The 13,779-nt window shown below is 37.6% G+C and overlaps 1 protein-coding gene across 1 annotated transcript in view; it reads right to left on the bottom strand.

Moving 5' to 3' along the window:
- Positions 1 to 139: 139 nt before the first annotated feature.
- Positions 140 to 13,779, bottom strand: part of fhl3a (four and a half LIM domains 3a) — a 44,867-nt gene continuing 31,227 nt past the window's right edge. Inside the window, exons 2-6 of the mRNA XM_059568154.1 lie at positions 8,518 to 8,696; positions 6,065 to 6,239; positions 2,827 to 2,996; positions 1,898 to 2,084; positions 140 to 1,738 (exon numbers count right to left, since the gene is read on the bottom strand). Coding sequence (XP_059424137.1) covers positions 1,587 to 1,738; positions 1,898 to 2,084; positions 2,827 to 2,996; positions 6,065 to 6,239; positions 8,518 to 8,673 — 840 coding nt within the window. The 5' untranslated portion in view covers positions 8,674 to 8,696 and the 3' untranslated portion in view covers positions 140 to 1,586. The remainder of the gene's footprint in view (positions 1,739 to 1,897; positions 2,085 to 2,826; positions 2,997 to 6,064; positions 6,240 to 8,517; positions 8,697 to 13,779) is intronic.

The following is a 13,779-nucleotide window of genomic DNA, read 5'->3' as shown; positions in this document are numbered from 1 at the left end:
ACCCATCTAGAGGCACAAGGTAACCTTGAATGAGATTGAAGACTGTAGAGGATACTATTAGGCTCTAGGGTCCTTGGCCAAAGTCCAATTTTTTGCTAAATGTAGACTCTAAAAAAAAAAAAAATTACATCACAATTGATTTAATTTATAAAATATTTATCAACAATCAATCAATAAACTTTTTTTTTAACACACCTCAAACTTAAAAAGCTTGAATCACTTTAATTAAGAAATGCACATTAGCCAACTCTTTCTCTCCTGCATTAAAGCTCAAAGTGAATATATACTTGTACATTTAGAAATACTCAGAAGGTGAAACTAGTAAAATTGGCATCAATAAAATAACAATACGTAATGTCTCATTTTGACAAAGTTTGTCAACATGCATACTATCATTTTTGACATACTGACAAATATTGTTTCATTTCAGTCACTCTTAACACAGAGGAGGTTTATAAAGATTTAAAAAATTATGACTGTAGAGGTCATAATAAATGATCAAACAATTAAAAAACAGGAAGTGAACAGGAAATAATATGTAGTTTGTATATATACAGTGTAATGCGTGCTGTATCTCAAAAGTTTCTGTGCTTTTACAGATAATTCAAGCTATAGTAGTGCAAATGCAAGTCTGTCCTCCACCTGTATACAAAATTCAAACTCAATTTTCCCACACATCTCTAGACTGCAGAAACATTTCAGCTGTTATTTTTATTCTGACATTGCTATGCATTTTGGAAGACTCCTTCTGAAGTGAATGCATATGCGATTCATAAAATGTTGTTTGATGCTGAAGTTCTGCTAAGAAAGACAAAAGGTTGTAGTGAAGTTTTAGAAAAAGTGGTCACTAACTACAGCAGTCACACATATTTATGTGACATATATGGTTCGTAAATGCTTAGATGTTTAGCTTTTGGTGGCTGCTTCTCTAAGTGTAACTTTACTGTACCCAAAACTCAAAATCAGTTGTGCTTTCATTCACGTAGCCTACACTTTGCTTGGCACAGAGTGTTTGGAGCAGTTCTAAATAGCTGTTCAGTCACTTTAACAGAACACCAAACCTTTGACCTTTTGAGTGTTTATGAAGGAATCTGTTTGAGTTCTTTCACAGGCTGCAAACACAGACTACATCCAACCATTAATGACCATTACCAGCCTAATGACAGTTCTGAAAAATAAAGATGGGAATAACTAATAGGCAGATCAGATATTTTTATCTGTGCATAGAGACTTACAAGTTTATGGAATGTTGATTCTGGATTGTGCAATGGATAGACTGTAGTTGGAACTCAGCATCACGTAGCTTTCACAACTCAACATCAATCTTTGGTACATCTTTTAAAGTCTTGTTAATTCAATCGTAAACCAGCAAGCTTATTCTTTGAGTATTTTGATGAAGCTCAGACTATTGTGTGTGTGTTTGTGTGGGAGCAGACTGTTGGTGTGATCTCAAACGGCAGTATCTGCATGGGTGCAACTTGAGATGTGACGTTCTCATTTGAGGGCACAGCGGTGTGAAATAGACGTGTGCATGTATATGTATGCGTGCATATGGGAAGGTAAGGTGTGTGGATAGGGGTTGCGTTCTATAAGCTGCTGTTGCAGTTGCGACAGAGAATCTCATCTTGCTCGGGGAAGAAGCCTGCGCCCACCAGCGACACGGAGCAACGAGAGCAGGTGAAGCACGGCTGGTGCCATTGCCGTTCCTCGAACGAAATGTACTTTCCTCCACCAAAACCTAAAATGAATTAAAAACCATGTAAAATCTCTGTGACATTTCAGATGAGTTCATCACATGATGTCAACACTAAGACATCTGTCATCCCTGACACAGAACCAGTTGCAGCACCACTGTCCCTATCTATTTTTAAACCAAAGTGACATCCATGCATGTTACCTGTAATAGGTTTTTTGCAGGCTTCACACTTCTTGGCGTACAGATTGCCAAAACATTTGAGGCAGTATGGGCTGTCATCACGGGAGGTGAAGTGTTGGCCAGCTAGTTGGACTTTACAGCTTGTGCAAACAAAGCACTCCTTATGCCACGGCTCATCCCTATAGGTCACACCGCCTTTAGCCAAGGCCTGAGGAGGAGAGAGTTCATCAGAGACACAAACAGTAACCTGACAGCATGACTTTCCGTATACTTGACCTAAACCAAGTTACATGGAAAAAGGTACTGTATGATATTCAAACACATGCATAAACCCTCATGTCATGAGTGTAGATTCATATGATATTCAAGAATTGCATGCTTGGGATGGGTCACAATGGGTGTATAGTTAACAAGTTTGCTTGTAACTAAATTGCTAATAACTGAGCACCAAATTAGCATCGATCAGCATAGATCATGTGACAATGAAGACTGAAGTAATTTATGCTGAAAATTCATCAATGCCACCACAGGAATAAATTACATTTTTACAAGATTGCTGTTTTTACAGTATTTTTCATCAAATAAATGCTGCCTTGATGAGCATAAGAGACCTTCAAAAACAAACAAACAAAATTCATAATTATAAGTGTTCAATAATATCCATATATGTATGTGTGTGTGTATAAAGTAATTTTTTTTTTTTATTAATTAATTTTTTGTGTTTCACAGAACTGTAGAGCCAAAATGGCAAACAGATGGTGCTTTGTCAGGACAGGATGTGAAACTGACAGCCAGAGTTAATCAGTGACCAGTAAGACTTCTGATATGCAACAGGAAGGAGAAATGAGGTCAGAATTCTGATTCTATGTGGAGGAATGTGTGTGTGGACTGATGAGGAACACATGGTTAAAGATTTCAGCCAGAGAAGCAAGTAAAAACCCACCACTGACCTGTTTACATCGAGTACAGCGTGGTGCAAACTTGTTCTCATAGCAGGGTACACAATAGTGGTCATCTTTATCTGGAATAAAGGACTTGGAGCCTATTGGCTGTTGACAGCTGTTGCAAATGAAACAGCCCTCATGCCATGTGGAGCCGGCGTACTCGAGCTTCCTGGTTCCTGTGAGAGACAGAAAAAGGAAGGCAGCCTTTAAAATAAACAATTTCTATGTTTTCGACAGCTGTGCGTACCATGTTGCCATAAAATGTATAACTTTAATTCTGTCAGGACCCCCTGCACATTCATGCAGTCTAGCGTGCATAAGAGCAGGGAGAGCAGCAATAATCCCCCAATGTAACAGAACAGAACCAAAATAAATGTATTGGAGATTTCATTAGGTTCAATAATTTCATGTAACATTTTGAAATTAGTCTGATTCAAGGAGAATCAGAGGCTGAATCCTGATTGACAAGAGGAGTCGTCTGGGATTGAGGTGGGTAATTAGCTATTGAGCAACGTGAAGCTGGTGATGATAATACTGAAGGACCTTCTACAGTATATGAATGCTGTGATAAGCATCGCATCCATATAGATGCGACTCCGCTGAGAGTCAGCTGATATGAGCTTAACTAACAATGCTCTGCCAGAACTGACGCTACACTATAATTTAGTGATGTAACTTTACATATATAACTAGCACACTGAATTGATTATATGTGGTAAAGATCATGTTCCATAAAGATATTATGCAATTTTTCTACAGTAAATATATAAAAACGTCATTTTTGTTTTTAGTAATACGTTTTTGGACCCTCAGATTCTAGACTTCAAAGAAGTTGTATATCAGCCAAATATTCCCATATTCTAATAAACAACACATCAATGGAAAGCTTATTTATTCAGCTATCAATAAAAAAAAGACCCTTATGACTGGTTTTGTGGTTTAGGGTCACATATATTTGAATCAAATTAAGGACATGATGTGCTAATTAAAATCGTTTCAATTAAATGAATCATTAAGCATATAGTTAAACATGTAAATACTGTATATTTGAAATAATTCTGACATTTATTAAAGCTTGATTGTGATAGGATAAAGACACTGAAATATTTTCTCAAAAATAGAAGAAAGACTTAATAATAATAAATAAATAAAAAATACATGGTCAATTACACCATTGTTTGGTCCTCAAGTCAGGGGATTTGCAGAGATGTCAGATCTCCCAGTTAAGTAATGCTGCCATGTTGGTGGAAAAGAGTAATATTTCTTATTCTCTGATAGAAAAAGTCTTCTCACGTATAGGACCACAAATGGAGCATAACAAATAAATAAATAAATAGTAGGCCCATCGTAATTACCTTGATTCTTTGTATTTTCCCATTGTGGGACATGTTGATGAGCATGTCACCAACAGTCACTTCACCCAGTTTGAAAGACTTTTTTTTAGAAGACTACTTATCTCTTGGGTTTCCCTACAAAAGATGAATTTGAGCTTTCAAAGTGACAAAATGATGATCTGACAGTCAAGGTTCATCAAATGATTAGCAGGTTAAAGGTTGACGTTCATAATCCACTAAGCGTTTCACACGTTACCCAGATCAAAAGCCCTGTGGAGATCCTCCTTAAAGAGGCCCCACTCCCAAAATCACCAAAGCTTTACACAGAGAGCAAATGATAAAGGTCATAATTCCCTGGATAACAAAAAAACTAAGAAATATCAAGTTACAGCAAGGCCGCCTCGCTCAAGTTCAAAACTCACCCCAAAATATGTGTCACCACATTTATCAAAGCAAAGTATGAACTATAGTTGAGAGCCCCCCTCAATCCTTTGTCTTTCCCTTGTCATCTGCACATCACAAACAGAGGCCCTAACCACTAACAATGTGTTCCTCTTCCTATAAATGTAGCCCTCAGGTTACATGCATGAACCAGGACTCAAAATTGTGGCAGAATATTTTTTAGCTTCTTGTTTTTGGTTTGGCAATTTTTGGAGATTGTAATACTGCTTGATTTGTTAACTGGATTTACCTCAGAAAATAACAGCCACACATTTTTTAATGCCAAAAGCAACTAGATTTACGTTCACAGTAGGAAATAACAGAACTTTCAAGCCAGCTAAATTAATGTTAAAATTTCTGTCTTTGCAGTCTAAAGACGACAGTCTAAACCTGTAAAACCTTTGTTCATCAGAACAAAAATTAAGATTTTATGAAGCTATGAGAATAATTTTTGTGTGCAGGCTTTGTCACAATCTGTATTGTTAAAAGCGCTATATAAATAAAGGTGACTTGATTTGACCAAGACTATGGCAAAGCAAAATTTTCAGCAGAAATCACTCTGGTTTTTAATGCCACATGAAATCATTCTAATATGATGATTTGTGCTTAATGTTAAAAACAGTTGTACTGCTTAATATTTCTCTGGAATACATTTATTTTCATGAACAGAAAATTCAAAAGAACATGTTTTATAGAAATAGAAATCGCTTGTAATCCATTTAATAATCCATTTTATGCAATTGCTAAAAAAAATAAAATAAGATTCTTACTGACCCCAAACTTGTGAACAGTAGTGTAAGTGGTTTAGGCTGAATAAGTTGCAGAAGTTTCATACTTGGGTTAAAAACAAACTCTAACCACAACTAACCACATTTATGGAAAATCAATGCCTTGGAGGCATTAGAAAAATACATAAAAGGGCTTTCAATACAGGGCTCACTTTGCATGCCTTGTAAAAGAACAACATACGTAACCTTTTGGAATCGTTACCTGAATTTCAGATGGATGCAGCCTTGCTGAAACAGTTTACTGGCTTATCTCCTCCTATCATCAGAGGCTTGGATGGCAGCCATGCGCAATGATTTGGCTGAGAGATGGCAAGCCAGGCAGACTGGCAATTATTTTGTCACATCTAACCTGTGCAACACTCCCTCACTTCTCTCTCTCTCTTGATTTTAGTCATGCCTCTGGTACTTCAGATTTGCTTTGGCAGAACTTTGCAACTTTCCCCCTTTCTCAGTTTTGGCTTCTTCATGTTTATGAATCTAATGTTACCTGCATACCTGTGGTCGTGACATGCTGTCTGTTTTACAAGTGTGAAGACTTGAAGTCTTACACAACAGTATTGAGAACAAACTGAAGGAACGGTGCCAGAGTACGATTGGACTAGACTTGAGACCAGTCTGAACAGGATTTGTCAGGTAATTACATGAGTTATGACTGATGATGTGTGCTGATATCATTCATACCAGGCATGACAGTTTTATCGCAGGCCACACATTTGGAGGAGAACTCGTTGCAGTAGCAGTCATTGCACAGAAGGGCATCATCCTGGCTGGTGAAGGGCTCGTCTGCCAGCGAACGGTCACAGCGGAAACAGCGGAAGCAGTGCTCGTGGTAGTGACGGTCCTCATAAAATAGCTCCTGAATCACAAGAACAGAGATGTTATGAACCTTTAAAGGGTTAGTTCACCCTGTCATTAATTACTCACCCTCATGTCGTTCCAAACTCGTAAAACCTCTGTTCATCTTTGGAAATTTGGAAACGGTCACCATAGCGCCATTTTGCAGAGTAACCACTAAATGCAAAGAGCTTATGCTGTTCTGTGTCAGCCGTACTACAAGGACTCTCCAAAATGACGCTACGGTGACACGGAGGAGACGAATTGTTGAATAAAGTCTTTATTTTTGTTTTCTTTGTGTACAAAAAGAATTCTTGTAGCTTCATAAAATTACAGTTGAACCCCTGATGTCAAATGGATTATTTTACTGATCTCCTTGCTACGTTTCTGGACATTGATCGTGTTAATTACATTGCAGTCTACGGAGGGTCAGAGAGCTCTCAGAATGCATAAAAAATATCTTAATTTGTGTTCCAAAAATGAACGGAGCTCTTCTGGGTTTGGAACGACATGAGGGTGAGTAATTAAAGATTTTCATTTTTGGGTGAACTATCCCTTGAAGGTGAGAGTTCATACAAAAATCATGCGGTATGAACTTTTTTCAATGAAACACAAAAGGTAAAATGTTGAAGAATGTACTTTTGTTAGGGTCAGTAAATCATGAAAAATTGTTCATTTTTAAGGTGAAAACCAAGACGTTTTTACCACAAACATTAATTAGCAGAAGTGCACTGGTGTCTCCACATTAGAATATATAAAAATTTGCAGTTATTGTTAAAGACAAGTTGACATAACAACAGTTTAGTCATGATTATGAGAAAAAAGTCAGAAGAGGCCACAAATTAAACCACTTTTCCTCGATCCCAAGAACATTTCTGATTAAGATCTCAAGTAGTGGCTATTCAGCCTCTCAAATGCTAGCACATGTGCATCTAGTTATGAGCGTGTGTCTGTGCCTGGGTCAACTCCTCATGTAAAATATGTAAACACATAGTAATAAGACAGAAAGGGTGAACTTTATGACCTGTGCTGCAAATTGGCAAGACAAAAACAGTGACTTAATTTAGCATCTGCCGTCCCTTATTGTCAATAAGTCATCAGACTCTTTGTCTGTAAGAACATGGACTCGTGATTTCCTGTGGGGAGTTTACTACAGTGGTAAATGAACTGCATTGCTTGTTTTTTATTTAATTTTGAAGGGATTAGTTGCCCTCAGAATGGGAGGGATTAAAAACTCAGTTGGTTGCTATTATGTTTTGCCTTAGGTGTTTAACATTGTTGGCCTGACTGAAGTTGAATGACATTTCTAATTGGACAATAAATGCCTTTTTCAAAAGAACTGCAAAATGGACAGTTTCAGCCTGAAACCACATAAAAACGCTTTTACGGTGTAATTGAGTCTCAAAAATTTCCAACTACCATGGATAAGCTCTTATAAAATCAACATTTTGCATGTATTTTTTTAGGGAATCATTCAGTCAGAAGTTCAAATTTTGGAGTTCTAAAGGTGTGGTCAAATTTATCGTCATTTGCAAAATTTTGTAGGAGAAATCTAGTTATTCCAACACAAAGTCACATCTAGAATTTTGTGAGAGAAAGAATAGGAAGTAGAAAGCGAATAGAAAGTGACTTCTGCCAAACTACTGATAATGTACCTTTTTTCTTCATCAAAATGTGACCCTGGACCACAAAAACAGTCTTAAGTCTTAAGTCGCTTGGGTATATTTGTAGCAATAGGCAAAAATACATTGTATGGGTCAAAATTATCGATTAAATTTTCTTTAATGCCAAAAATCATTAGGATATTAAGTAAAGATCATGTTTAATAAAGATATTTTGAAGATTTCCTACTGTAAATATATAAAAACTTAATTTTTGATTAGTAATATGCATCGCCAAGAATTCATTTGGACAACTTCAAAGGAGATTTTCTTGCACCCTCAGATTCCAGATTTTCAAATAATAGTATCACGGCCAAATATTGTCTGATCCCAATAAACCATACATCAACCTAAATCTTATTTATTCAGCTTTCAGATGTTGTGTAAATCTCAATTTAAAAAAATTGACACTTAAGACTGGTTTTGTGGTCCATGGTCACAAATGTGTTTGCACCTTCAAGCAGCAGTCCATATTTATTGTCATTGTATTTAAAAGAGCAGCTTAAAAATATCTTCTTTTGTGTTCCACAGAAAGAAATAAAGAAAGAAAAGAACAGAAGAAATAAAGTAAATCAGGTTTGAAATGACACAAGGGTGAGTTCAATTAGTTTAACTATCGCTTTTATAAGCAAAACTTACTCTTGAATCATGGCCAATCAGCTCTTTGCACTCATCGCAGGTGTTGGCGAACAGGCTGTCGTAGCAAGGGATGCAGTAAGGGTTGTCCTCTGCCTGGATGTACTTCCTGCCGTATAAGGACTCCTTGCAGTTGTCACAGTCAAAGCGTTCACTCATGTTGCTCTGATCCGAGTCAGTCCCTGTAACAACACAAAGCAAAGAAGATTCAGGGAGGTGAGCTTTCAATCACAGCTGCATCGCACTGAGAAAAAAGTCACACACAAACAAACATAAACAGGCAGATCTGTCACAAAGCACTTTGCAAAACGTCTATTAAATTTTATAGCTCTGTGGTGATAGCTGGGAAATGAGAGGGAGGAAGCTGGAATTTTAGCAAGCACACAACCTTGTGCTGCATGTGACGTGGCAGCTGTAGCAGCGCTTCAATGGGAGGTCACTAGACATTTCTAAGTTTGACCCCCACTTTTTGAGAGATGATCACTGTGTTTTAAGAGATTTGTTTTGCTTGGCCACAGAGCAAAGACCAAAGTTTCTCAATGTTTTTCACTATGTCACACTGTGATGATTGTGTTTTTGAGACACTGTAGCAAGATAAAAGTACTTTAACTTTTAAAAAAGCACCAAGGTCTTTTCCCCCAAAACTTTCGTCTGCATCTTGCTGTTTTTGCATGAAAGTAAATTACCCTTTAACATGGCTAGTTTTTTAGCAAGTTATGTAAAACTACATAATCAGGTAAACATTAAAATCTAAATTTAACGTTCACAAACCAGTTATTAATGAGCATAATTTTTAAACCACGGCTTGCACATATGGCCAAATAGGCAATTAATGAGCATTGAGTTCCTCTTTGTAGTTTCTATCCAAAGCCCAAATTATTACTTCACATTTTATCTGTATGCTAGGCATATGCCTGCAGTGCGCGCAATGTGAATTTTGTCATCAGAATAGTATGTGCACCACCTGATTTTTGTAACCACATATACTTTGTCCACGCAGGTTGCACATGTGCATTTCATTTGTTTTGCACTAATCAATTGTTCCACAAGGTGGCAACACTGGCCTGGGCCACTGTTTCTCATTAGAAAATGGAACTAAAGGCACGGAACAACAACAGCAACAAAATAGCGAAGATTGCAACGACAACAGACGGCTGCATTGACAAGTGCGTCTGTGACACCTTGTCTACACCAGACGTGAGCAGCGCAGCACAAAAAAATACAATAGAATCCATTATAATAAGCAATGCTGTTTACACTGGTCATGGCACTGCACAAAAAAATCCAGTAAACTAATGCCTAGTTCTATTTGTAACGTACTGACCCATAGTTCAAATGACTTTTAACTGTTTTTTGTCAGGTCCAGTGTAGACAGACTTCAGCTGTTCAGCTGTCACGTCCAGTTAAGACACGTTGTGAGTTTTATGATATTGCTGCAACTTTAGTTTAAAAGAGTACTCAGCTCAGTAGTGTTGTCAAAATTACTTCTGTACCAGTCGGTACTGAAAATATGAAAACTGAAAATCATTTGAACGCTGTTGAATGGATTCCTAAACACTGCTCAAATGTTAGCGGCAAATGGACGTTTTTAAAATTTCAGTGCCTACTGGTCCCAAAGTCGGTTCTTTTGAATACACTATAGCACAGACACTAGACTAAGGTAAAGTTTTCTAGTGTGCATGTACCGTAGAAGTATAGTTTGGGCTTAACCCAGACTTTCTCACTTGGTCATCCACGTGCCAAAAAAAAGACAAACCCTTACTGCCTCACAAATAAAAGGCCTGCAAGAGTGGTAAGACTATATTGTTGGAGGTCTGTGCATTTGCATGCTTCACCAGCAAATATTTGTGAAGTAAACACTTCTGCCTTGGATGTGCAGACCACCTAGGGAGATTGTTTAGAAAACCGCAAAAGTGACAAGAACTCTTAATTTTTTTTGAAAGACCAAGCACTGATCCCAAACAACACAGATGGGTTTTTGTTTTTCATTTTGTAATGCCTGTCTTACATCAGACACACATCTTCATAGGGGAGTATGGATCAGATTTGTTCACATTCGGTACAAAAACATACCCCATGTTCACAATGCAAGGCGCTAAAACCATTTACAGTAATCACATAAACCGACAGTGCAATAAAAACACCAGCTTGACCTTAAAGTGAGTGTATGGCCGTGTGAGTGCCCGTCACGGAATAATATTGTTACAGCGTTGCGGCAACGCTATCAGGTTGCCAAAACATTACAGAGACGTTGGAGGAAAGCCTTATGATAAGTGATGGGCCTCCCTGGAAGAGACGAGCTCAGTGTATCAGTTTCCACCCAGCTAATAATAATAATAATCAGCCACCGCTGAAATAATGAATCTATTTGCACTCCCTGTCTTACACACGCCCACAGGGAGGGTGTAATCACAGGATGCAAGATGAAAGATATCAACCACCGTGTTTCATCTTTCCTCTTCCCCCTGGCATGACAAAAGGCTCAAATGAACGTGGGTGTGAAAGGCTAAGATAAAAAAAAGGGCAACGCACCTCCCGAAGCTTCATAAATAATCAGCTGACACTCTTTTACTACGATGATACCATTTACTCTCAGCTGAGAGCTGCTTTAAAAGCCTCTTTGCCCTGGATCTGCTCGTAAATTAGGGAGTGTTAATGTTAAAGGCTCCAGTGGCCTGAGGTGGCCCATGGTTTACATCATTACAGACCTACGTTTGAGGGAATATGATCCTTCTCTGTTCCCATCAAGGCTATAATGGTTCTGTGTTTCTCGTTGATTGGTAAATGACACCACATTTTTGTCTTGGTCATTAATTTAGTCAAAGGTACATTTCAATTGCAAGAATTTTAATTTTTCAAAATCAGATATAATTTGGCTTTGCAGATTCATGTTGTAAAATGTCATGTGGTGTCACTCTCCAAAAATGTATGATACTTAAGAATTAATAATTCATAATTTGTATAAAAAAATAGGTTTTGACCTTGAAAATATATACAACTTTTTAGAAAATAATGGAAAATTTGTAAGATGTGTAGATGGGTCTTTAAAATGTGTTCAAAACCAAACTGAATGAAATTAAAGCGTTTCTAAGAAATAAAGGCATCATTTTTTTTAATTTTGACATCTTTATTAATTTTGTATTTTTATTCTTAATTACTAATTTTTTTTTTTTTTTTTTTTCAGTTGGTTATTTTAGTACTTCAACTTTATTAGCTTCAGTTTCAGTTTTATTTTATTTCTGGCTCATTTCAATTAATAACTTTTTTTTGTAGTTTTAGTTGACAATAACAACACTGCTGCCCTTTGATGACAAGTAACAGGATCTTTATTTAGTACCAGAGGCAGTTTTCGTGCAGGTGTGTGAACACCTGGCATCCATTCCACAACCGCCATCTACTTCCTTCATCTTTCTTCAGATCGCCAGAGCTAATGGTTGTCATTTCCTGGCAACTTTTTAGGCTGCAAGAAGGAGAGCTGAAACCTGGCTTAGTGCTAAATGTAGCATGTTCTAAAAAATAAGTCATGGAGGTCCGATAAGCATCTTTTAAATGTATGTGAAGAAAATGCATTGCTTATAATGAAAGCTGACAGATCTATGCATCTCTTTTCTTGGATTTGGCAAGCATATGCTAAATTTCACATTCAGTTTCATCTAAACACAGAACAGGCTGTTTGCACACGCCAGAAAGGATCACCAACAGTGCTTCGAAGGCCTCATCGTTCACCCAAGTATCGTCAACAATAGCTGTTCTGCAGCCTGACTACAAGTGTGTTTACGGTCTCTGGGGAGACGTGAGCTTTAGTTAGAATAACTCGCCTCCTGGTAATTATTAAAGATGAGGTAGGACCGAGTCCTTCACTGTACGAGGGAAATATTGTTGCAGCTAAGACTATATATAAATACTTATTTTGTCAAGGGCGGCGGCTGTTATTACTTCCTTTCTGTTCTGAGTTACTAAAACTTATAAGAGCAACAAATGAAACAAGTAATATGAGAGTAAATGGCCAGTTTGGACTAAGGTGGAGGGCATGATGTCATCATTGACCCCAGGGCTAGACGTCCAGAAGTGATTCAATCCAGAAGCTGGGAAAATGAAGCAAGACCTCTCCCTTTACTTACAAAGTCAGAGCTGGCTTTGGTTGAAAGCTTACATGGTATTTTATGCAGAACCACAACGAACCCTCTGACACATTGCAGCTGAAAGTGTTATCAGGAATTTCCTCTCCTTTGGACAAAGTGTTTTGTGACTGATGAACTGGTCTGAGGTAAAATACCAGAACTCTGAGCAAAACAGTCCTTGAGGGTTGAGGATGTCCAACAAAACACCATGACCTATCAGCTGTTTATTTAATCTAGTCTGCAAAATGTCTGCTTTTAGACAAACCATCAGAACACAACACAACATGTCTTCATAGAAAACATGTTCTATCTATCTATCTATCTATCTATCTATCTATCTATCTATCTATCTATCTATCTATCTATCTATCTATCTATCTATCTATCTATCTATCTATCTATCACGTTCAAGGTCCAGAGAGGTAGTATGGACACTGATTAAAATATTCCATGTGACATCAGTGGTTCAACCATAATTTTATGAAGCTACAAGAATACTTTTTGTGCGCAAAAAAACAACAACAAAAATAACGACTTTATTCAACTTTTTTTCAGTTTCTTCTCTTCAGTGTCAGTCTTTGATGCATGTTCACAAAAATACCATGTGTGATGCATTAACAATGTCTGTACCACCCTTCTAGGCCTTGAATGTGTCAGTTGCATTGATGTCTATGCAGGGTCAGAAAGCTCTCGGATTACATCAAACATATCTTAATTTGTGTTCCAAAGATGAACGAAGGTTTTAAGGGGTTTGGAACATGAGGGTGAGTAATTAACGGCAGAATTAAAAATTTTGGGTGAATTGTCCCCCTAAACAACATACTAACCAACTAACAGTTATTTGACTTTTACTGTTGCTGATTGCTTGTAGTGAACATCCTGAGACAAGATGCAGCTTTGTGGCTTCCAGTGTAGACAGTTGCTACATACTTTCGTTGGTCACTTCCAATGCTGCCAGGCTGTCTTCCTGCACTACTATGAAGGAAATAATTGTTTTACCGGCCTTAGGCAAACTCTTAAATATTTCAGAGCAGCTATCTCATTGCCTTCTGGTCCTATCTGTATCTGAAGGATATGGCGGTCCTTCTCAGAACAGTCTGTGAGATTCTTGGGGAATGACAAGGCCACAATGGCATGTTTGTCT

The sequence above is a fragment of the Carassius carassius genome, chromosome 15, assembly GCF_963082965.1.
Source record: "Carassius carassius chromosome 15, fCarCar2.1, whole genome shotgun sequence".
NCBI classification, from domain to species: domain Eukaryota; kingdom Metazoa; phylum Chordata; class Actinopteri; order Cypriniformes; family Cyprinidae; genus Carassius; species Carassius carassius.
The sequence above is the reverse complement of the archived record's forward strand: the minus strand, read 5'-3'. Positions and strand labels throughout refer to the sequence as shown.